A 22,968-nucleotide genomic window follows, 5' to 3' on the forward strand; every position below is an offset into this window, starting at 1 on the left:
GAATTCTCAGAATGGTTAAAGAGGTTTTATGAACAGGACTCCCACTAAAGTCAGTGGTGTCACATAGATAAAGCTGCCCAGGCTAGAAAGCTTGCTCTCAGCTGCAGTGTAGACATACCATATGAGATCTAAGTGTGGGTTTACTCAAGGACTCTGTGGGTTAAAACTATGAAGTCGAAAAATTGGTTTCTGTTGTCCCAATAAACCACAGAATCAGAATCAGTTGTGCCACTTCCAGAATTTTAAACGTTAGTGTCTTCTCATTGAACCTGATCCAATGCCCATTTAAGTCATTGGGCGTTATTTCATTGGCCTCAAGGGGCTTTGTATCAGGCCCATAAGACTCTTAGCACTATAAAGCATAGAAGTAACATTTTAATTTTAAATCAGTGTATTGAAAATATATTTATTTGCCTAAATATACCCAACCACTAGCAATCATAAGGTAAGCTTCTACTCCAGGGTAAGACAAGAGAAGAAAAGCTCTAGCTGTGGCCATCACTAATCTGACCATCACTAATTTTCTAGCCTTCTCCCATTCTAGCTTCAGGCAAGTTCGTGGCATCAACGCAGCCATGGTGGCACTGATAGATGACTTCCTTATTTTGATAGACAGAACTGGAGCATCAGTGCTGATTCTCTTTGATCTATCAAACACTGCTGACACCATCAACCAAAAGGTATTTCTGTCCCCCCGACACTGATGGAATTTCACTAAGATGGTGGCACTTAATACTTTCCACAGGTCTATAAGAGTTATGATGGGCACCAGCTACTCCTCCCCCAGAGATCTGGCATGTAGAGCCCCACAAAGTTAGACTCAGGCACTATTCTTTTTGATATTATTGATTATCTTAGTGGTGCTCAATATAGATCACTCTCTTTCTCGCTACACAATCTCTCCCCTTTGCCAGCAATTTCAGCTCTCCTCAACATTTTGTGGCTGTGGCTTTCAGTAGCAGCTCACTCTAGCTATATTGCTGTTAGCTGTCACCTTGTATGGAGTTGCTAACCTGGATCCTGTTGAAGGCTTAACATTGGTTTTGCGTTCTTTTATATTAAAGAATAAAACTGCTGCAGCCCTGAGTAAACTTCTCACTGCCAGCAGTTTGAGTAGTGCTTCACTAGCTCTTTGCTGTAGCTGACTATGTGGCTTCTTGATTCTATTAATCTTTACATTTCCTCATCTTTAGGGCATTTTTTCACTGATGCCTCTCTTGTATTCTCCAAGAAATGGACAGAACACCACTGGAGTCCATTAGTGTCCCTCACTGAATTAATCAATGGGACTACAACAAAGCAGCTTACAGTGTTCATTTCTTCCCAGGTGCTAAATTGGATTGGTTCCTTCAGTTTCCCATTTGTGGGTGTGATGCCAACCATGAATTAAAGGTTTTGTATTTATCACACCTATGAGTCATGAGTTTACTTTGCTAGATTGTTATCAGTATGGAAAGTTGATGTATTATATATTTAATATACTGAGTCAAAGAGTATAAACAAAACATCACCAGGTAAATGTATCATCACTAGAGTTAATAGTAGCTACTTTATTAATGCAACTAGTGCTTAATTCCTTTTTCCTGAGCTTGATTTTACATGTATTTTAGGTAGAGTTTGAGCACATATAATTAAACAGCATGCATGAAATTGTCAGCATCATCAGAAAAAAAGGTCAGTTTGTGAAGGCCAGCTAATGAAGCTTTGGTGCCCTCTACTGTACAAGCATAGAACACAAAATACAAAGGAGGGCAGAAAAGTGTCACCATGATTCTTTTGCATTTCCATTGAGAGAAATTCATATACACATATATGTTAAGCATACCCGTTTCCTCCTCCCAACACAGAAAAGGTATAGATATGGATAGAATGCAAGCTCTTTGGTGCAAGGTCTGTGACTTCCTGTGCAGATATGGTGTATGGAACATAGGCCATATTTGGATTTATGCCTGAGTAGCTTTAGTGGGCCAAATGTTTAATAAAAAATGAGCATTTCTAAGAGCTGTTGAAAGCAGCTTTCTGGCTTATAGGCCAAAGGTTATTAGGGTAAGGTTATCCACTTGTCCTAGACTCTTAAAGATACTTTCCCAGTGTCACAATGACCTCAATGTTATGAGGATGTGTGGAATGAGTAAATGTGTGAATGCTGATGAGTCAGCAATTATATTTAAACAATTAAGACATTTGTGTCTTGGAACTAAGCAGAAGTTTGCCTACTAGCATGGCACCCTTGTGCATTCTGTTTTTGGGAGACATCTACAGGGGTAGGCAACAGCTGAGCAGAGAACCTAGATTTAGGCAGATATGCACCTAACTGTAACCCTGAGGTTATGGCTACACTGGAGAGTTTACAGGACTGGAGCTGCAGCAATGCAGCTGTGGTGCTGTAAGCTCACTATTGTAACCATTCAAGCCAAATGGAGAGAGCTCTCCTGTCGGGTTAACTACTCCAGCCCCACGAACAGTGACCGCTATGTTGGCTGGAGAAGCTCTCCTACCACCTATGTGGTGGTTCATGACCACCACATAGGTGATAAATCTTATTTAAAGAGTGGGCATACACGTTCTATTACCAATGACCTTTCATAGACACAAGTGCATTGTGAGAGAAAAAGATTAATGCATTCTATAAGAGTTTTATTTTGTTTATTTCAACTAGAAATGCCTCCCAAGTCTGGCTTTGTTTTTCATTAAACAATGACAAAGTTGCTTTTGTTACATAGTGAGTAGTACAAGGTGATGTGTAATATGGATTTCCTTCCCATTTTTAAACATAAGTGGCAAAACAGAACCTGAGTTTTAACCCATCAACCCTTTTTAACCCAAATATTTATTTTCCTTATTAGCAGCCATTCCTTTTGTGTGTCTGTTACCTGTATTCGAAGGCAGTGAATCTGCTCCCCCATAACTTGACCAAAGTTGTCCAATTCAAATTGTCCATTGCGAAAATCTCCCACTCTTCTGAAAATCCTGCATGTTGCACTAACATTTAACTTTATTTTCACTGTGCCCAGTTCCACGTAACCAGAATACAGAATGTCCCGTTTGTATTCAGCTGATCCCGTATAAATCTGAAGCTTCTGGAGAATGACAGGTGTTTCAAAAACAATGGTAAAGGAGCTCCCTGATGTTACATTTCTTCCCCAAAAGACACCTTTGCCAGGTGGACAAACTTCCTCAGGCACATAGTCATCAAACACTGATATGTCTGTGTAACAGGAGACAGCAGGGAAGTCTCCAAAATCCCCAAAATCTTCTTGGAACTCTGGATCTTTGAATATAGTTTCCATAGTGTGAAAAGATGAGATTCTGCCAATGTGCTGAAAAAGAGAAGGTCTGAAGGTAATGATTTCTTTCTGTGCTTTGGATTGGTGGAAAAGTTCTAAGAGCCAGTCACAAGGCATCACGTCATAGAACAGCAACAGGAATCGTGCCAGTTTGGGAAGATCTTCATTGTGATAGAGTTTCCCTATGTAGCCCAATGTGGAAAAGGCTACTGTCGTCCAGGGTTCCATCCGTTCACGTATGAATTGTTGTATTATGGAAAGGAAACCGTTGGCACAAACCACGTCATCTTCCAACATCAGATAATAATGTGAGAAGCTGGCACAAAAATTAACTAAAAAAGCATAGTCCACGTTCTGTTTTGATCTGTGCTGGACACTTTGATCTTTATCCCAGAAGTTCCTTTGCAGACCTTGTAAAGAAGGGTAACTGGCTAGAGAGCTGCATATAACAAGAAGGTTTCCTTCATCAATATGTGAACTAAATCCATCTCTAATCTCCTTGGCTGTTTGCTTATTTAGAGTAGAATCATTGTTTGCTAGATAGACAACTAAGACTATCTCTTTTAACTCCTCTGGGCTAGACTGACTAAAAACGGACTCAATTGTTCTCATTAGATAGTATTTATTCTTCCGGTGAATGGAGGAAATCCCAATCGACAAATATCCTACAAAAGGTAAAAACAGAAATAATTTATATGAGCTCTTTTTTTCCTTCTATGCACTGTTCCTGCTCTGGTGAACTAGAGGCAGAGTCATGTGAAATTATAGTTTCGCTGGTTTGGTCCTGTGTTTTCCCATAGTAGTTCCAATTGCTCAGTAAAACCTGCAGGGCCAAATTAAAGAATTTTGGCATCCTGTGTACCATGGAAATTGCCCCCCTTCCCCCAAACACGCACCTTCCTTAAACTAGCTAGAGCATGTGATATACAGTCTGTAAATATGAGAACATCTCCGTTTATTAATTATTTGTGTAACTACATAATACGTAATCAGTGAGCTGAGTATTGTGCTAAGACTCTAGTGATCATAAATGTAAATGTGTATATCTATAGAGAGAGAGACAGATAGATAGACAGACATCTGAGAATCAGAGAGAAAGTGCCCTGTATCACAATCATTTCCCTCTTACACCGATTGATTTCAATGTAGGACCCCAGATTCAGTGCCTAGTCTGGGAGTGGAAGTTTGTAGCTCAGCGCATATGCTTACAAGTTTGAACTCAGTTCCCTGGTATTAAAATGAATGCCTAGTCCAGCCAAGTACAAATAACATGGCAGGTCTGCAATGAGATTTGGTTTCTTCCTTTTACTGTTGACAAAAAAGTAGCCTTCAGAACCCCAGGTCACCATAGCATTTGGCATTGTTTTTTTCACTGTACTGGACATCAGGAATAACAACTTATCTACCTTTCACAGATCTGCCACAAGGACTTTACAAAATCTTCAGATAAGACAATTATTCTAAACCAACAGGGAAAGATCAGCCAAGACTTTAAAAAAAATCTAATGTGAACTATGTTCAGTATTAATATATCTAGAATACACCTCTACCCCGATATAACGCACCCTAATATAACACAAATTCGGATATAATGCAGTAAAGCAGTGCTCGGGGAAGGGGGGAGGGGCGCTGTGGACTCTGGTGGCTCAAAGCAAGTTCGATATAATGCAGTTTCACCTATAATGTGATAAGGTTTTTTGGCTCCCGAGGACAGCATTATATCGAGGTAGAGGTGTATTTAGTTTACATATGCATACCAATTTGATGCTTTTAAAAATCTAATACCCGTACTCTCTTCTTTTGTTCTGGGAAACATTCGCTAATTAGGCTACATATTGGGTGTCTTCATGAAATGTGACCTACAAATGAACTCGACCATGTCCAGCTGGCTCCCCAGCTATAGGGGGAGAGGGTTCCTGCCAAAAGCAGAACTCGCTGGACACCACACAAATCAGAAAAGAGCCAGTACATTAGTACATTGGATACCTGAGCCAGAGGTGTCTTGCTGCCTTTTGAAAAACAGGCAGGACTAAGAGAAGATATTTACCAGCTCCAAAGAGAAAGAGGCCTGGAGTCTCCGTTGGCTCTGGACACAAGTTTGGTCTGAATCAATATAAACAGGGAACTGCCTCTGAGGCACTGGGTGATTGGGCAGCCAAGTGAGCAGGAAAGCTGGTTCTTTTCCCCCTGGGAAGAAGGGTGAGCTTCATAACCAGCTACCAGTACTCCAAAGGGGACACTGTGGCTCTGATGGCTCATGATACCAACAAGGAGGCAGAACAAGTCAAGGATGATCTGAACCATAAAAAGTGATGTGAGAAACCTGACCCCTCCCAGAAGCGCTCCTTCTCTTACACCATGGCCATCTGGTAGGAGTGTTGAGAAGAGGCCCAGCTGGGTAGGACACCAAACCTGAGCAGTGCTGTGACTCCATGTGCCAGGCTGCAATGCCACTCACTTAAATTTGGCCCACATCTCCAGGGGCACTAGGGCCAAACCTGGTCAGGGTCCAAATGACGCTGCCACCTCCAAGAGGCAGAAAAACTGGCCCTTGCCCCAGCCCCCAACTAGCCTGATCTCCTGGTTCATGAACACCTACACTGACCTCTCCACAAAAGCCTCAGTCCAGGGAGTGCTCCAACCATCCCCTCCGAGGAGTCCCTGCCATGTGGAGCTGCTTGCCAAATCAGCACCTTATTCTTGATTGTTCCAAGGTGCACCTACATCCAGTGGTACTGGGTATCCATATGCACATTGTTTACTGGTAGTTTTAGGTGAAAAAGAGGCAAGAAACAGACATGGTGTATGTGACACCCATGAAAGGATTAATTTCAGAAGCTGCTAGGAAGAATAGGCCAAATTCTGCTCTGATTTATAGGGGAAGCTCCAGAACTTACATTGTGTTTTTCCTCAGGGATGATAAACCAATGTCTCATTGGTCTGATGTCATAGTGGACCTGATTCAGTAAGATACTAAGCACATTCCTAACTTTAAGACTGTGAGTAGTCTCATTGAAATAAGTGAGATTACTCACATCTTTAAAATTAAGCATGTGGTTAAGAATCTTGAACTGGGGCCAGTATTATAATGTTGCTATACAGCTGGAGAGATTTGGTGGGCAGAGTTTCTTTGGAATGAAACAGAGATAGAATTCTCCCTCTTTTGTGGCTCGTGATGTTTCAGAGAAAACTGGGTGATTTCACCTCTCAGGTGTCTTACTTTTTAAGGTCATTTGTTATTTTGATAATTTGCCTGCACCACATGTTAATACTTTTGTTCTGAATACAACAGCAAGGGACTGGGCTGATCAGAGTCCGTCTTGCAAGCAACACTCACTTTTTCTAGTAGGATGAGAGCCTAAGAGATATTCATATGGAATCGGTAAAGAGTCTATCACATATTCTTTTACAGTAAAATTTTGATTTGGTGGCATCTCACAAACAGCAGCGTCCAAGCCAGCTGTCTCCTGCTCTCCAGCTGTGGCCTTAAAAAGAAAACACTGTTACTTTCTAATATGTGAGACTGATGCAAGCTACAGCATACAATATAAACCGTTCTGTTCCTATACATTTGGAAGTTATGTTGGTCTGTTTTATACCTCTCAATCTGCCAATGCTCCAATATGTGAAGGACATTATTATTGCTATTTATGTATTTTTGTATTATAGCAAGGTACAGTGTCACAGGAGACCAATATATAATGTGAGTCAGTGGCAATGGGAACCAGGGCACGGAAAAGTGCTGTTAGAATCCTCCTCCTCACAGGTATTTATAGAGAGTGAATAATACGCATTAGTAAAAGCTTTATGCTCTCTATGATGAGAGGTTTGTTTTCTTCTTTAAATTTAATGCAACTTCTCAAAAATCCCTAGCAGAATTCTTAACTTAAGAGAACAACAAGCATCCCAGAATTTCAGTCTAATTAATAAATATTAGCTAATTAAGCCTCACAAACTCCCCTGTGATGTAGCTATTTATTAGAGCTGTTTTACCTATAAGTAAACTGAGGGTCCAGAGAAGTTACATGACCTGTGCTAGAGCAGTGGTTCTCAACTTGGGGTCCAGGGCCTCCTAGGGGGCCCCAAGCCGGTTTCGGGGGGGGTCCGCTAAGCAGGACCAGCATTTGACTCGCTTGAGGCTCAGGGCAGAAAGCCGAAGCCCCACCACATGGGGCTGAAGCCTGAGGCCCTGAGCTCTGCCACCCAGTGATGAAGCTGAATCCTGAGCAACATAGCTTTGTGGGGACCCCTGTGGCATGGGGTCCCAGGAAATTGCCCTGCTTGCTACTCCCTAATGCTGGCCCTGGCTTTTATATGAAAAAAACAGTTATGGTGCTCAGCTGGGCTGTGGAGTTTTTATAGCATGGGGGGGGCTCTAGAAGAAAAAGGTTGAGAACCCCTGTGCTAGAGTGTGTAGAGAGCAGTGACAGAACTGGGAATAGAACCCAGGAGACCTCTGCTGTAACTACTAGAGAAGACTACTCTGCACATGTAGACCAAATTTTCATTTACAGTTTTTGCTGCTTTATATACTGTAATCTCATATCCAATTTGCTGTCTACAATCACCCCCTAGGGCTGTGCATTACCGCTTTTCAGGTTTCTCCCCATTGAACATCTGTGTTTTGGATTATTTTTCCCTCAAGTACATTAACTCACTTCTCCAAGATGCCTCTCATTTTGAGGCACTACATAAAACTCGCCAATGGACTCAGATAGCCAAATAAAAATTTATAGGTAGCTCACCTCTGTATTTATATTATTTCCTATTTTGTGGATACAGGGAAATACATGGGAATTATGCAGATGCTGAGTAACTATATTTATTTTAGGTAAAATCTAGCAAGGTTGTCAACACCACAACAGTATATTTTTTTCTTTTACCAAGCCCTTTAACACTCTTTGTATTATTTCTCACCCTGTAGCAACACTGCTGAATTTAGTATATCTAGGAAGTTTAACAATTTTCTGTTTATTCCCTCTTTCAGATAATTAACAAAGATGTTAAATAAGACAGAGCATGATCTATCCTAGCAGCCCTCCGTTAAACGCTCTCCCTCACTCCAATACTTTGCTTCCTATCATTAGCCTTTGTTTACAGAACTTCTGTGATTTTCCATCCCATGTGATAGTGTTTATATCCAAGTCAATTTGAATTAATGAATAAGATTATGAGAGTAGCTATGTTCAATGCTTTAATAAACTCCAAATGGATTATATCTATCTCATTCCCATCACCCACAAATTTTACAATTCTGTTGAAATAAATGTGGGTTTGTCTGACAAGATTTCTTTTTTATAACTTCACATTTATTCCTCATGATTCCATTCTCCTCTAGGTGTTTTGTGAGCTTTGGTTCTTGATACTAGTTCTGTTATTTCACTAGTGTTTGACGTTAAACTTACTAGCTAAGAGTTGCCAGTTTTGCTCGTCTTTCTGTATTTGAAGACCAGTACCATGTTTGCTTTTTTCCCTCCTTGGCAGCCACTGCAACTTTGAACATTTTCTCGCTGAACAGTGTCACTGTATCAGCCATAATACAGTGCACTATTTCACCCTGGTCTACAAGTGTGTGCGACAGGGTATATAGACCGCACATTGAAAAGGAGGGTCCCAGACAGGTCCTGGGGACAGGGCTATCCCCACACCTCCCTAGCCCTGTCAGTCGTGTATGCTTAGGAAGGAGCCTTTAAAAGAGAGGAAACTGCAGTCAGCTGGGGAAAAGGAGCAGGAGACTGCTGGAGGGTCTTCTGGAGCCACAGAAGGAACTTCCAGCTGAGAGCCCTTCATCTCAACCCTATGGAGAATGCAGCAAACTCCCGGGGTAAACCAGAAAGACTTAAGAAGACCAGCAAATGGCCAGGGCCCCTTGAAAATTGTAAGGAGCTGGCGCCTGACTGACTGAAGATATACAGTATAAATAACTGGGTGTGGTCAGGTTCTCTCACCATCTGGGCAAGAAGCCTCAGGGAACTCTTTTATAGTGTGTACAAACCGGATTTTTGGGCACAATTTTGACTTAGAAAGTTTCATATTTGGACTGTGGACCTGAATGCAAACCCCTCTTTAACATACCCATGGCCCTAGTAGCACCTCTGATTCTGTGACAGATTAGAGTGGGCACTCTGATAGTGTCTGTTGGCAGTGCGCACTGCACAGTCAAACAGAAACAAGGTAAGATTAATAGTGAAACACAAGCAAGACAAGGGGGGGGTGGCAGGACTGCTCTTATCCCATCAACTAGCAGTCAATCAAAGAACTTCAATTACTTAATAGTATTTAGCACACATATAGTGCTTTTCATCTTCAAAGAGCTTTGCAAACATTAGCTAATTAATCCTCATTACTGGTAAGTAACCTAATTTTTCCTCTATTCCCCACTCTTCCACAGACACAAACACACACTCTCATGCACAGATCAGCTCCCAAAACACTGAAAAACATCAGGACTGGAGTGGCTGAGGAGCCAAAATATATAAACCACAGTTTTGCAAATCTGATCAGCCTAAACAAACCTCAGTCTTTTTTCTTTTTTTTTTTTAATTCAAGGAATAATGGTGACAAAAGTCAGCCTGAGTTCTGTTATTACAAATTTCAGGGATAGGAATCTATTTGGTAAACACTGCCAAAGCTCTCTTCCCTATAGTGGAAAGGGTCTTTTTGAGCATGAGTATTGCAAGCCACTACTGCCATTAAAGATCTGCATATTTTTTTAACTGCTGAAAAATGTTTGCATCATTGAAAAACTTACACTTCAGTGTCTTGTCAAAGATTCAGAATTTTTCATTAGCTAGATTTATATGCAATTTTTTTTCTGAAATTTCTGTTCAGAGGCTCCTCTTTTGGGAGATTTTATCAACTCATTGTATATATTCCACCAATAAGAAATAACCTTATTTGAAATGAATTTGTGCCTCATCTCTTTTGCTACCTACATGAAATGTCGTTAATCCAGGCTTTCCCATTTTTAAACACTCTTCTTTGTTCTGGCTCCACATCATGGCGAACAATATGATGAAAAGAAATAAGAGAAAAAATAACCTCGGCAAGGTTCTCCAATACCAGGCTAGTGTCTTTGGTAAGTTCCGGGTTTTCATTGTCACTTTTCCTCCTTTTAAACAAACAATGTATCAGGTAGGTAAGAAACCAAAATCTAGAACACAGTGGGCTAGTATGTACTGCATAATATTATTCACTATATATATTTTAGTACCCAACATATATTTGATCACGCTGGATACATTCTGTTCTAGAAAGCAGAAACATATGAAATTCCTATTTTTTCCTCTTTCTACACAAAGCTATTACCTTTAACACAGCTAGATGTTGACAATAAGTTAAGGATCCAGTCCTGCTCTCACATATGTGACTGCAATTCCACAGAAGTCAATGGGGCATATTCAAATCTGGTGTTAGCAGGTGCCACTCCATTGAATCACCAGGGCTGAATTTGTACCTTTGCACATAAGTGTGGATAGTCCTATCTGATTCTGAGCTCAGAAGAACTTAGATCTGTCAGTTCACTCGCATTGGGGCATGGAAGGGGAAGAGCTGTAGATTATTGTTCCTCCCACTGGGGCTCTGTGGAAGATCCTTTATAACAGTGGCTCTCAACCTTTCCAGACTACTGTACCCCTTTTAGGAGTCTGATTGGTCTTCTGTACCCCCAAGTTTCACCTCATTTAAAAACTACTTGCTTACAAAATCAGACATAAAAATACAAAAATACTGTCATGGAACAATATTACTGAAAATTTGCTTATTTTCTCATGTTTACCATATAATTATAAAATAAGTAATCTGGAATATAAATATTGTACTTACATTGCTTTTTATGTAGCCTGTTGTAAAACTAGGCAAATATCTAGATGAGTTGTTGTACCCCCTGGAAGACCTCTGTGTACCCCCAGAGGTACATGTACCCTGGGTTGAGAACCACTGCTTCATAAGAATACAATTAGTCTGTGCACCAATAGATTCCAGGGACATATGAGAGGGAAATGTAATGCAGAGAGATAACTCCTTCCATTTAACAGACAGCACTGTCTGAGAACACTACTGAACCTTTCCACAGCAGTTCTTACAGCCAATCTTTTTCTCTACTGTAATAGCCCTGGCCTTGGGGAATGATGTGTATGATTTTTCAGTGCTTGGGATTGGCAATACTGGAAAAGGAGTTGGTCTGATTGAAAAAATTCTATCAAAACTGTTTTTCAGTAGAAAATTGGAGATTTGACAAAACAAAACTTTGACTGAAAAGTGTCTACTTGTTGTGAAAAATCTTTATTTTTCATCACAAAAACAAACATCCAAAAACTGAAATAGTTCATCAGAAATGATCTGCCACCAGACCTCATGGGTTTTGAAGTTCAGTTTCCTCATTTCCCCATCCTTTTCTATGGGCTGGACTTCTCAGTCAAACCATAGCTCTCATAATGCACCACAGCTGGAACTCCTATGAATCAATTGACTGCCTTCAGTATGAGGCGAGACCATGGCACATCATGGGAAATGTAATCCAACCAGGTAGCCCAACTTATAGAGGTGAATAAGAGCATGAGGAATCCAATATTCCATGAGGTACCATAATGGCATGGCCTGACCATTATTTCAGTTCTTGACTCTTTGCTGTAAAATTAAAAAAATTTCCTTGGAAAAATTTAACATTTTTATGCTTCACCCCACCTCCCCATATTTCAATCTCCTCTGAAAAATCCCAGCCTTATGTCCTGTTTGCACTGTACGGGGAGAGGTCAGAAATCCACTGGGAGCACATAGTCTCCTGAATGGGAACTACCAGGGGCAAGTTACAGTCAGTGCCCTGATGAGTGTTAGGCCACATTTAACTCTGGGTCAAAGTCACAACAAATAGGATTCCCTGTAGCTGGCAACATGTTGCTCTAGTGTTTTATCAGCCTCTGCCTAACACACTGGATTGGCACTGGGGTGCTTTTGTCACTTAGTCCCTCAGGACAGAATGCCCAGACTAACACACACTTAGCTGGCTGTGAAGTTAATCCTCTTGTTAAAAAAGCTAACGTGGGCCAGGGGGGCGGCTTTTCCACCTGAACAGGCAGCAGCCATGAGTACAGTCCCTGGGCTTTACTAGCCCTTGGGGCTAGTGCCGCTAGCCAGCTGCAAGGGCACTGCCTGAGGAGCTGTAGCAGTCTGTGCACTCTCTCCCCACACGCTGGGAGCTGCTCTGGGGGGCATTGTGCCTCCTGAGGAACAATGGCCCCCTGCACCACCTCCAAGGCAGGGTTGAGGCGCAAGCAGCTTCAGTCACTCCCTCGTCCCAGCTGTAGGTTTGACGGCCCATATGGGGAAACAGCATCAGCAGGCGCTTACTGGGCTGTCCAGGTTCCAGCTCCAGCAGGACGCTCTAGAGGTGACTCAGGCAGCCAGAGCAACAGGACTAGGAAGGCACAGGGCAGTGGTTAGGTGCAGTCCATTTTCCTGAAGCAGCTTCCTTCAAGGCTCCATGGCATGGAGGCTCCCAACGTCTCTGCCCCAGACTGGCTGCCTCCAACTGCCACGGAACCTGCCACCCCTGAGCCTGGACATGGATCCCTGACACACACCCTGCTAGCCTCCTCTGTTAGGGCTCTGCCTCTGTCCCTCTCTTTCTCAGTTTCCTCCCAAGACTTGCTCATAGACTCATAGACTTTAAGATCAGAAGGGACCATTATGATCATCTAATCTGACCGCCTGCACAATGCAGGCCACAGAATCTCACCCAACCACTCCTGTAACAAACCCCTAACCTATGTCTGAGTTATTGAAGTCCTCAGATTGTGGTTTGAGGACCTCAAGCTGCAGAGAATCCTCCTGAGTCTCATCTGCTGACAGACACTTCAGGTTTTCATGGGAAAAGATTTCTCCTTCCCCTGAAAGATATCCAACCTGCTAAAGACCTGGTCTTCTCAATGCACCTTCCTTTTCCACTCAGAGTTGTCAGACCCCTACTCTCCTACCTTCTCCTTCAATAGGGAACCCAGGATGCAGGGAACGAGCCAGAACCCAGGGGTAGGGGGAAGTCTACTGGTTGCATTAACAATATGGTGCTAACAGCCTCTGGGCAGCTACCCCACGATGGAGAGTCTGTCACTTTCAGTGACATTGCTTGTGGAAAGGGGATTCCAGCCTCCGACTTTGTTGGACTGGTGGATGTTTTCTCACTGGAGAGGAGAATAGTGGCAAGATATTAATGGTTTGGGCTGAGTTTGCAGATTGGTTCAAACCTGAAAAGGAGAGTGGAACATCAGGGGCAAGGACCAATGCAAACCAAAGCAAAACAAAAGAAATGTTGAATGACCCCAAACTGTTAAGCTTCACAGTAGTCCTGTGCCCCTGCCATTAACCATTACAGCACAGCACCATACTGAAGAGGAGGGACACACATACACCAGGCTTGACTGCCCTAACAGCTGGCTTTTGGAAGCGTTTCTTTATATGGCAGATCTCTCGATACACAGAAGTCACAGTAACATCCAGTGACTCCCAGGCATCATTACACCACAGAATATGTAGCTTGTAAACCTGTTTGCTGTGCCAATATATTATGCCCTCTGTTTCATGCCATTAGCTCGCACTGTCTCAGAAAAACACACTACTATCACACCTGTTAACCAAACATTCCTAATTACAAAAGCTTTACAATCACACCTAATTAGGGCTTTACATTGCCAATGGACTGTGCAACCATTAATTAATTAATCCTTCCAGCACCCCTGTGAGATAGCAAAGTTATTTCCATTTTAGAAATAGGGACACTGAGATAGGCTGTGATTTACCCAAGGTACACAGTGTAAACACAGCATGCTGGGATTACAAACTGGGGTTATCCTCACGCTTTCCTACCCCTCTGCCCATTTGTGTAAGGGCTAGGAGCCATTCACCTATGAAGCTCTGACCCAGCAAAACACATAAGGACGTGAGAATCAATGGGATTTAACCACATGCTTCAGTGCTTTACTTGATGGAGGCCTGAATGTACAGTAGCCAGCTCAGCCCTAGCATCAGACATGGCTGAACATACTACCAAGAGCTGGCTTTAGGATTTTTTGGTGGGCCAACCTTCCCCAACATAACTGAGTCCCTTGCACCATGATCCCAACACTCAGTGCAAGGCTGACCTGAGGAGTTTGAAGAAAGTTAGCAAGGTGATTGTTTGGGCCATCCTTCACCGTTAGCCAGCTTGTTTTACATTAATAGCATATTATGTACTTGGGTGTGAAGAATGCTCCCTGCTCACCCATTCACAAGTCTCCTGCTGCAGCTGCTTATTCATTTCAGCCCTAGCACTCAATTCACAATACTTTCTATTTTCAGCATAGAGAAAAGGGTTAGAAGCTCTTCTTTATAACAACAACAACAACAACAAAAACAACCCTATGATCATCTGTGCTTTCAAGGACCCATATGAGACGCTTCTGCTCATCAGTGTCAGCAATAAGGTTTTATGCTGGGTTTTCAGATCTTCTACATCAGAAATATAATGGGAGGGGGACGGGTGGAAACTTCATGGTTTCTGGGTTTTGACTGAAGTGTCTCCAAAGCATTTCCAGAGGGTGACAGCTAATAAACCAAAACTATGATTCTAAATGCACAAATTTACCACACAGCTCCTGCTGAGTACAGACTCTGTAATTTGACATCACTGCCTGTGTCTACCCAGGATTTAGACAGATGAAACATGTTGATTTAATGCTTAAAAAGGAACCCTGCTGTGGCTTCCCCAGCTTGTTCCAGGGCTTTGGGAGTTAGGCAGTAACATACAAACAATTTTGTCTTATAAACAACATCCAGTGTTTGGGAAATTGGGATTAAAATCAAAAAGTCTTCATGACTTTTGGCATCCCCACCATCCTCCATCTGGAGACCATTTCCCCTCTCTCTCTCTAGACTCTCCCCTTTTTGTTTGTGCTTGTCTCTCTTCTTATTTTCTGTAATATTTTCCCTATAACTTTATCTCTTAATCTTTGTCTTTTGAAATCTCTTAGCTTTGCATCGTGTTTTCTAAACACACACTCAACTTGACAGAATTCTTGCTGCATTGTGTGGAGTAAACTAGCTGGTGAAAGGGTAAATGCCATTTGGAATTAATAGATACTGTTATGGCCCCAATCCTATAATATGCTTTGTGCAGAGAGACAAGGGCCTACAACAAAATGATTTCAGGATTAGGACCTATGATTTTGTTTGTATGTTTGTGGGTCCTACACTTCCAAGGTCCACTCAATTTGCCTACGTTAGGGGAAGAGGCTGAATCATAAAAGCTGGTAAAAAATCTCTGGAAATATTTCAGCAAGCTAAAAGTATAAAGATTTGCCAAGCTCTCACTGTTTGCTTTCTACAGCTCTTGGAAGCACAGGCACACCCTCAATTGCAGGAATAACTAACTCCCCTTGCAGCTGTCTCTAAAACTGGATTATTAGTATGATTTTTACTCAGATATCCCAAACTTTAATTTCATCTAGCTTCTTAGCTGCTTTTCCCTTTGCTTTCTGCAGTCTCTGCCACACTTTAGTTTTCCTTGCTACCAAGTCCAACCACTTTGTACCTTCTTTATCCCTAGTAATATATAAAAACTGAATTTTCCTCTGTTTTTTCATTTCTCAGCTCCTTGTCAGGTTTAAAGGAAGGTTTAGAGGATCAAAATGTAGGCTCAAATTTTCAGAAGAGACTAGTGCTTTTGGAAAAAGAATGAGGCGTACTTGTGGCACATTAGAGACTAGAGTAGCCAACTTAAGACACCTCAAAGAGACCTTTTTTCATAGAATGCTGAGCACCCAGCCTTTCAAAGTCAGGCCCACTTAAGGTGTTTCAAGCAGACCTACGGTTGCCAATTTTAGTTGGGTGTATTCCTAGAGGTTTCATCACATCACAGTGTTTAATTAAAAATTAATATTTAATTCCACTATTTTACTTTCTTTCTTTTATTACAGAAATGGTGTATCACCGCCCTGTCTTTCCAATGTTAATTAATACTAATGGTGGATCAAAACAAGAACTTTGTCATATACTCTTCACAGTATATGAAGTATATGGCATGCAGAAGTATTTTATGTTAAACATATTTTTTATGCTTCGAGATGTTGCAGAGGAATGGCTTTTGCAGAGATTAGATATACATTTTTGAGGGGTGATTTTTAAAAGTTAAGGGTTGAAGTTGCAATATTTTGGGGCAGAGAAGACTGAGCAATACTAGGTGGATATAAATGATTCTTCGGTTTTGTTTTGTCCATATTGTCCACAGTTTATGAATTAGAAGACCAAGCTTTGGGTTCTGATGAAGTTATTGTAGTAATAATTGTATTGCAATAGTGCCCTGAGGGCCAAGTCAAGTTGGTGGTTCACTTGTGCTATGTGCTGTACAGACACACAGGCACAGTCCCAATGTGATGATAGAATCATAGAATCATGGGACTAGAAGGGACCTCAATAGGTCCTCTAGTCCAGTACCCTGCACTCAAGGCAGGACTAAGTATTACCTAGACCAGTGCTTCTCAAAGTCGGGCCACTGCTTGTTCAGGGAAAGCCCTTGGCAGGCTGGGCCGATTTGTTTACCTGCTGCGTTCACACAGGGCCGGTGCAACCATTTAGGCGACCTAGGCGGTTGCCTAGGGCACTGGGATTTGGGGGGCAGCATTTTCTTTGACGGCGGCGGATCTTTGGACACCCCGGTCACCGCCGGCATTTAGGCAGAGGGAGCTGGGGCAGGGGAGCGTGGGGAGAGCCGTCTGCAGCAAGTAAGGGGGGATGGGCAGCACGCAGGGGAACTCCCTGCCCCAGCTCACCCCTGCCCCGCCTCTTCCCCGAGCATGCCATGGCTGCTTCACTTCTCCCGCCTCCCAGGCTTGCAGTGCCTAAGCTGATTGGCGCTGCAAGCCTGGGAGGCAGAAGAAGTGAAGCAGCCACGGCGTGCTTGGGGTGCTTGTGCTCAGAGCAGGGGTGAGCTGGGGCGGGGGGGGGGCCTCAGGGCAGAGGGTGGGGGGCAGGGAGCTGCCGCAAGGGGGGTGCCTCAGAGCAGAGGAGGGGAGCTGCTGCCAGGGGGGGGGGCGCCTCAGAGCGGTGGGGGGTGCAAGGCGGCAGTTTCGCCTAGGGCACGAAACATCCTTGCACCAGCCCTGAGTCCACAGGTTCAGCTAATCGCGGCTCCCACTGGCCGCGGTTCACCCCTCCAGGCCAATTGGGACTGTGGGAAGCAGCACGGGCAGAGGGATGTGCTGGGTGCCTGAGTTTTAAAGAGAGGGAAAGAGAAATTTATAACATCAAATGAGGGGAAGTGAGGAAGTTCTTCAGCAGGGGTGGGGGGAAATAAAAAGAGATTGCTGCCCTAGGGCTATTTAACATTTTTAGCAATCACCTAGAAGAAAACACCCAATCATCTCTGATAAAGTTTGCAGATGACACAAAAATTGGGCTAAATTAAATAAAAACATAAGGAAAAATTACATGCAGACCAAAAGGAATTCCTTGAAAATGAAAGTATTGCAAAAAGGAAAAAAAGGAAAAGAAAAGAACGATTTAGAAAGAGAAAAAAAAAAGGAAAAAGTAAGAGGAAAATAAACAATAAACTGTTATTTTAAAAGTACAGCACTCCTCTTTAGAAAAAATTCTCTGCTACCCCAAACCATTGCCAGATCACCATCCAAATCTCAGTTCAGCAAAGCACTCAATCACATACTTAACTTTAAAGAGGAATGGATATACTCATGCACTTAAAGTTAAGCATATGCTACAATGGGGATGATAAATCAGCTCTTGAAAAGAATTTATTTTTCCCCCAAACCAATCTCTTAATACTGACAGATCAGGATTCTATTATCTCCATGGCATTATCATTTGCCTGTGCGCAGTAGCATTGCTAAAGCTACCTTCTTAGTTGATTGTAATATTATTTGAATTTCAGAGAAATCATCAGAGTATTAAGGAGCCAGACTGATTCTTTCCGCTACAAGAACCATAACAGCTTGTAATCTAGTCAAAACTTCACTTAATATTTTGAAATACTAATTATTTGGTATTGTCTAGATATAATGGTAGAAGGAGAAGGAGATGGTAGTCGAGCTACAAACTGGAGGCAATAATTGTTTTTCAGCCCAGTGAAATAAATACTTAGAGTATTTAATGTATTTTCCCATGAAGACTTCACCTTTTGGTAGGAATGGAAAGACCAACAATTCTAATAGCTGCTTTGGACCACAAGCCAAAGATTTGCAAATGTGGGCTAAAGGAGCAATTAAGCTTCTTGGGCCTCCCAAGTTTTTGGCCATATCTATATGTATGTATATCTATCTATCTATCTATCTATATAGGGCCATGTCTATAGGACTAAGAGTTTGGGAGATCTAAGAAGATTAATTTCTGTTTTGGACCATATCTGCACATATATATAACATACATGCATGTGCATACATACATGCTGTGACATTATCTGATCAGAGTATGACCAGGCAAATCATTGTTCCTACCCCTGTTATATAATTGCAACGAATCTTACACAAAGTGTGAGACATGGCCAGAAAGGGTTAAGCAGCTTGCAGGCTAAATGACCCAGAGCCAACCTTTAAAGTCAGGTTAGAAAAGTATGCAAATGGTAATTTGGGCCATTCCATGGTAGATAGGCTAGAACTTTAAAATGCAAACCTATATTGTTAGAAATTAGAGATGATACTAATTGTATGTGTGTACTCACATCTTGTTAAATATTAGCTATGTAAATAAACAGTTCCTGTCTGTCACTATAGCTATTGATTCAGAGATCAAAAGGGAATATTAACATTTGGATAATCTTGGTGAAATAATGTCATTGTCTATATGTTTCTTTAAAGAAGAGGTCTCAAACTCAATTTACCTTAGGGCTAGTATCAGTCCTCAAATCCTCCCAGTGGGCCAATGTCACTCATACCACCCAGAACCGCTCCCCCCAAAAAAACTCCCCCCTCCCACTTGCCTAAGGTTCTGGGATGGAGTTTGGGTGGGGGAGGAGGTCTGGGGTAGGGGATAGGGGTACAGGCTCTGGGAGGGAGTTTGGATGCAGAAGGGGTGAGAGATTGGGCTCTGGGAGGGAGTTTGGGTGGGGAAGGGAGTCTGGGGTGCAGGCTCTGGGAGGGAGTTTTGGGCCTGGGGGCAGGTATGGGGAGGAGGGTGCAGGATTTGGGAGGGAATTTGGGGTCTAGGGGGTGTGGGTGCAGGCTCTGGGAAGGAGTATGGGGGCAGGAAGGGATATGTGGGAACAGGGTGAGGGTGCAGGCTCTGGGAGGGGATTGGGGGTGTGGTGCTTACCTGGGGCTCCAAGGTGGGGTGGGCTGGGGGGGCCTGCGCACGCTTCTGCCCCCAGGCACCACCCCCGCAGCATCCCATTGGCCTCAGGGGCACTGGGGAATCACCCTGAATATAAACATTGGACTATAACCTATGAACTAATTCTGAAAGAACTCTTTGCATTTACAAAGCTCACCATCTTTGCTATGAATCTGAATCTGAATTTCAAGAATTGTACTCATGTCTGTATGTACACTGATATTTTAACCAATATTCTCTCTCTTTTCTTTTTTAATAAATTTTAGTTTAGTTAATAAGAATAGGCTGAAGGCATGTATTTGGGTAAGATCTGGAATATTCATTAACCTGGGAGGTAATGTGTCCGATCATTTGGGATTGGTAGAACTTTTTTATACAATGAATAAGATTTTCAGTAATCCTCATCATATTTGACTTGGGTGTCTGGGTGGATGCCTAAGCCTGGGTTAGTTTAAGGGAACTGTTTTGCTGGCATCTGAGTAACCAGTGGTATTATAAAAGCTGTTTTGGCTTTGGTAAATCTGTTTTGGCTTAGTAAATCTAAGTATTGAAATATCCGCCAAAGCTTTGGGGATTGTCTGCCCCATTCTTTGCAGTTCACCCTAATTGAGTGACCTCAGTTGGCTCCCCTCGGAGTCCGGTCACACATGCGTATTATATGCATACACATATTTGAAGCTGAAAGGTGCTATATCTGAAAATTTCAAAAACTCACTCAGCCCAGTTCAGTAAATCCTGTAATTCAGTGAAGGAGCAAAGGTGGCTAGAGAGGACTGGCCATATGGGATAGCAACAGGGTTTTTTTTTTCCAAACAGACCAGAAATGGGGCTCTGGATGCTCAGAAATCCTCTTGGTTCACCATTTCCAGAAATGGCCACTGTAGAGTAGGAAGTTCTTCTCCAATTTTTAGTGGTCTGCACACATTTGTCAGAGACAACACAGAAAACGAAGGGACGAGAGCTGGAGAAAACGGTAAAATTGTGTTAAACTGTTTGCTTTGATAACTTGCTTTCAGATGTCACCAGTCACTACTAGTTATTTCCCCAGCTCTCTCCTGCTAGCTGCACACTCAGGGTGGACTTCCACAGCATGACATCTTCTGGGATGGTGTTACAGCGTACTGTAACTGTGGTGAGATAACCAAATCCACCAAAGACTCGTCTGTGATATTTAGGTTAGATTGCCAGACTCAAAAAGGCCTAGTTTGATCTCCCTGGTATTTGGTTGCAAACCAAAGGCCAAATTCAGCTTGGAATCCAGGGATAAATTTCTCCTTGTGGCTAGTCCTTGCTTCAACCTTATTCAGAGGGACCATCTTGAAAGGTGAAAAAGTAGTTTGTACAATTTTTCATGTCATGTTTTACTAATAAATGCTTTCCCAATGGGGAGGTACTGAAAAGGTGTCTTATATCTTTAGCCCAAGAGTAGTGTCAGCGGTTGAAGCATATATAAGAGAGGACCCGCAAAGGAATGAGGTATGCGGTTGTTAAGCCAATTTTCAATGCTGGTAAGTCCAGCAAATAAAGAGATAAAGGTTGTGTTCAGGAAATAGTCTTTGGATTTTACCAACGGTAAGATTGTATTTCCTCAGGCAAAACAAACTATTCATGCAAAGAGATGATAGTTTCTTTCATGGAAGGAAGATTTTTCTCCCTTTTCACTAGGAGGACTCAGTGTGCATTGTGTATTCAGAACCAGGAAATTACTTTTTGTATAATTTTTACACAGCTCAAGAGTTTCTGTATCTATGTATCCATCCATCCATCATCCAGAAATGGCAGTAGAGATAACCAGAAATGAAAATCTGCAAAAACAGAAAAACTAACTCACCATGGCCCTGCACATGCATCTTCCCGGGCCTTCTGGAAATACAATTAGTCAAACAATTAAATACAATTGTTTTTCTTTTAAAAATATACACTGCTATTACTGATGATAAATAGCGAACATGTCATTTCAGTTACTGTACTAACACTTCAGCTGTATTTTATGTTTCATTTATGATCTCTTTGGGATGATGCTTTTTGCTTGAAATGGGCATTCTCAGTGCTGGGTGTGTGTGTCTGAACGTCTTCCCTCACTGATCCAATAAAGACTGAGTTTGCTGACCATCGGGGCATGTTTCAGGGTTTATCTACTTAGCTGGACTTTCAAGAGAAGGACTGATGCCTAAACCAGGGTGAACGGAGAGAATCTCACTGTTGCTAACTCTCATGATTTTACCGGGAATCTCATGATATTTGATATTTAACGTAAAGCCCCAGTTCTTAAAAACAGGTGCTTCTTTCTTAGGAGGTGTAGACCTTGCCTTTCTCTGTCTGCTATGCTCAGTGGCCACTAATGCTTCCAACAAGCTGGGAGGCAGGTGAGAGACCAGACACTCTGACCCTTTCACAGGTATGGAATACCTCTTTTTAGCTCATTTGCATCCTGGTGGGATCCTGGTGGATATCTGCCAAAGAATCCTGGCAGATTTGAGGATGCCATCATTAATCGGAAGTGCTGCTCTTCTCAGGCCCAAACTATGCAAGATGTCCAGCATAGGCCAGTGTCCTTTGTTACTTTGAGGCTGGGCTGGATTTGTCCCAAATATGCCTTGATGGGGTGTGAACTGCCCCTCTGCTCCTGGGGAGTTTTATCCTGGGCTTGCTTAAAGCCATGAGGACACATTTTCAGCCTTATAACTATACACATGAAATTACAACTTATAACATTACTACAACAACAATTACTATAACAACAATGCTAAGTACATCATGAGCCTTCTGAAGACACCTGACATGACAAACTTTGCATTAGATACCACACAATCATATTATAAAGATAAACATGGGGGTGTAGGGTGTTCCCACAATGTCAGAACGTCACAGAGTGCTCAGGACTGAAAAAGAGGGACCACTTCTACCTATTTCAGGCTGATGTACGGGAGAATCTCCCCAGTTAGACGTTGTTCCTGTCTTTAAGGTTACCTCCATGAGGAACTTTTGGAGCTGAAACTCCCTGGACTGATTTGTCCTACTTGGGAACAAGCTACACCGCACCCAGATGTGACATGCACTCCCCCCACCCCAGGCAGTACAGGCAGATGTGTCATGGAAGTATGTGACCCATCACTGGAGGAATTTATGGCAAGTATCACAGCTTACCATAAATCACAGAAGCCGGGGTCCTTGGCATACTCATCACAACTGTTGGAAGGCTGAGGCTTTCTGGGGTGTGTACAGAAAGGGCTTCTCACGCCAAGGGGGTGGGGGGGGGTGGGTCCAAAAACATGGACCCAAAACTTTATACTATCTCCTAACAGTGAAACTAGCTAGAAAATATAAAGCCGTTTAAAAATATTTGTCAGATGTTCGGCTGCATGAGTGTGTT

At 42.5% G+C, this 22,968-nt stretch overlaps 1 protein-coding gene across 1 annotated transcript; it reads right to left on the minus strand.

Annotated features, from left to right (window-relative positions):
- Positions 1-2,807: 2,807 nt before the first annotated feature.
- On the minus strand, positions 2,808-22,083 carry LOC115651172 (alpha-1,3-mannosyl-glycoprotein 4-beta-N-acetylglucosaminyltransferase C-like). The gene is made up of 4 exons (XM_030562129.1): positions 22,005-22,083; positions 10,223-10,398; positions 6,625-6,772; positions 2,808-3,952 (listed from the first exon to the last, which is right to left on the minus strand). Exons 1-4 carry the CDS (start codon positions 22,081-22,083, stop codon positions 2,808-2,810), a joined length of 1,548 nt encoding a protein of 515 aa, XP_030417989.1.
- Positions 22,084-22,968: the final 885 nt, after the last annotated feature.

The sequence above is a fragment of the Gopherus evgoodei genome, chromosome 4 (assembly GCF_007399415.2).
Source record: "Gopherus evgoodei ecotype Sinaloan lineage chromosome 4, rGopEvg1_v1.p, whole genome shotgun sequence".
Classification (NCBI taxonomy): Eukaryota; Metazoa; Chordata; order Testudines; family Testudinidae; genus Gopherus; species Gopherus evgoodei.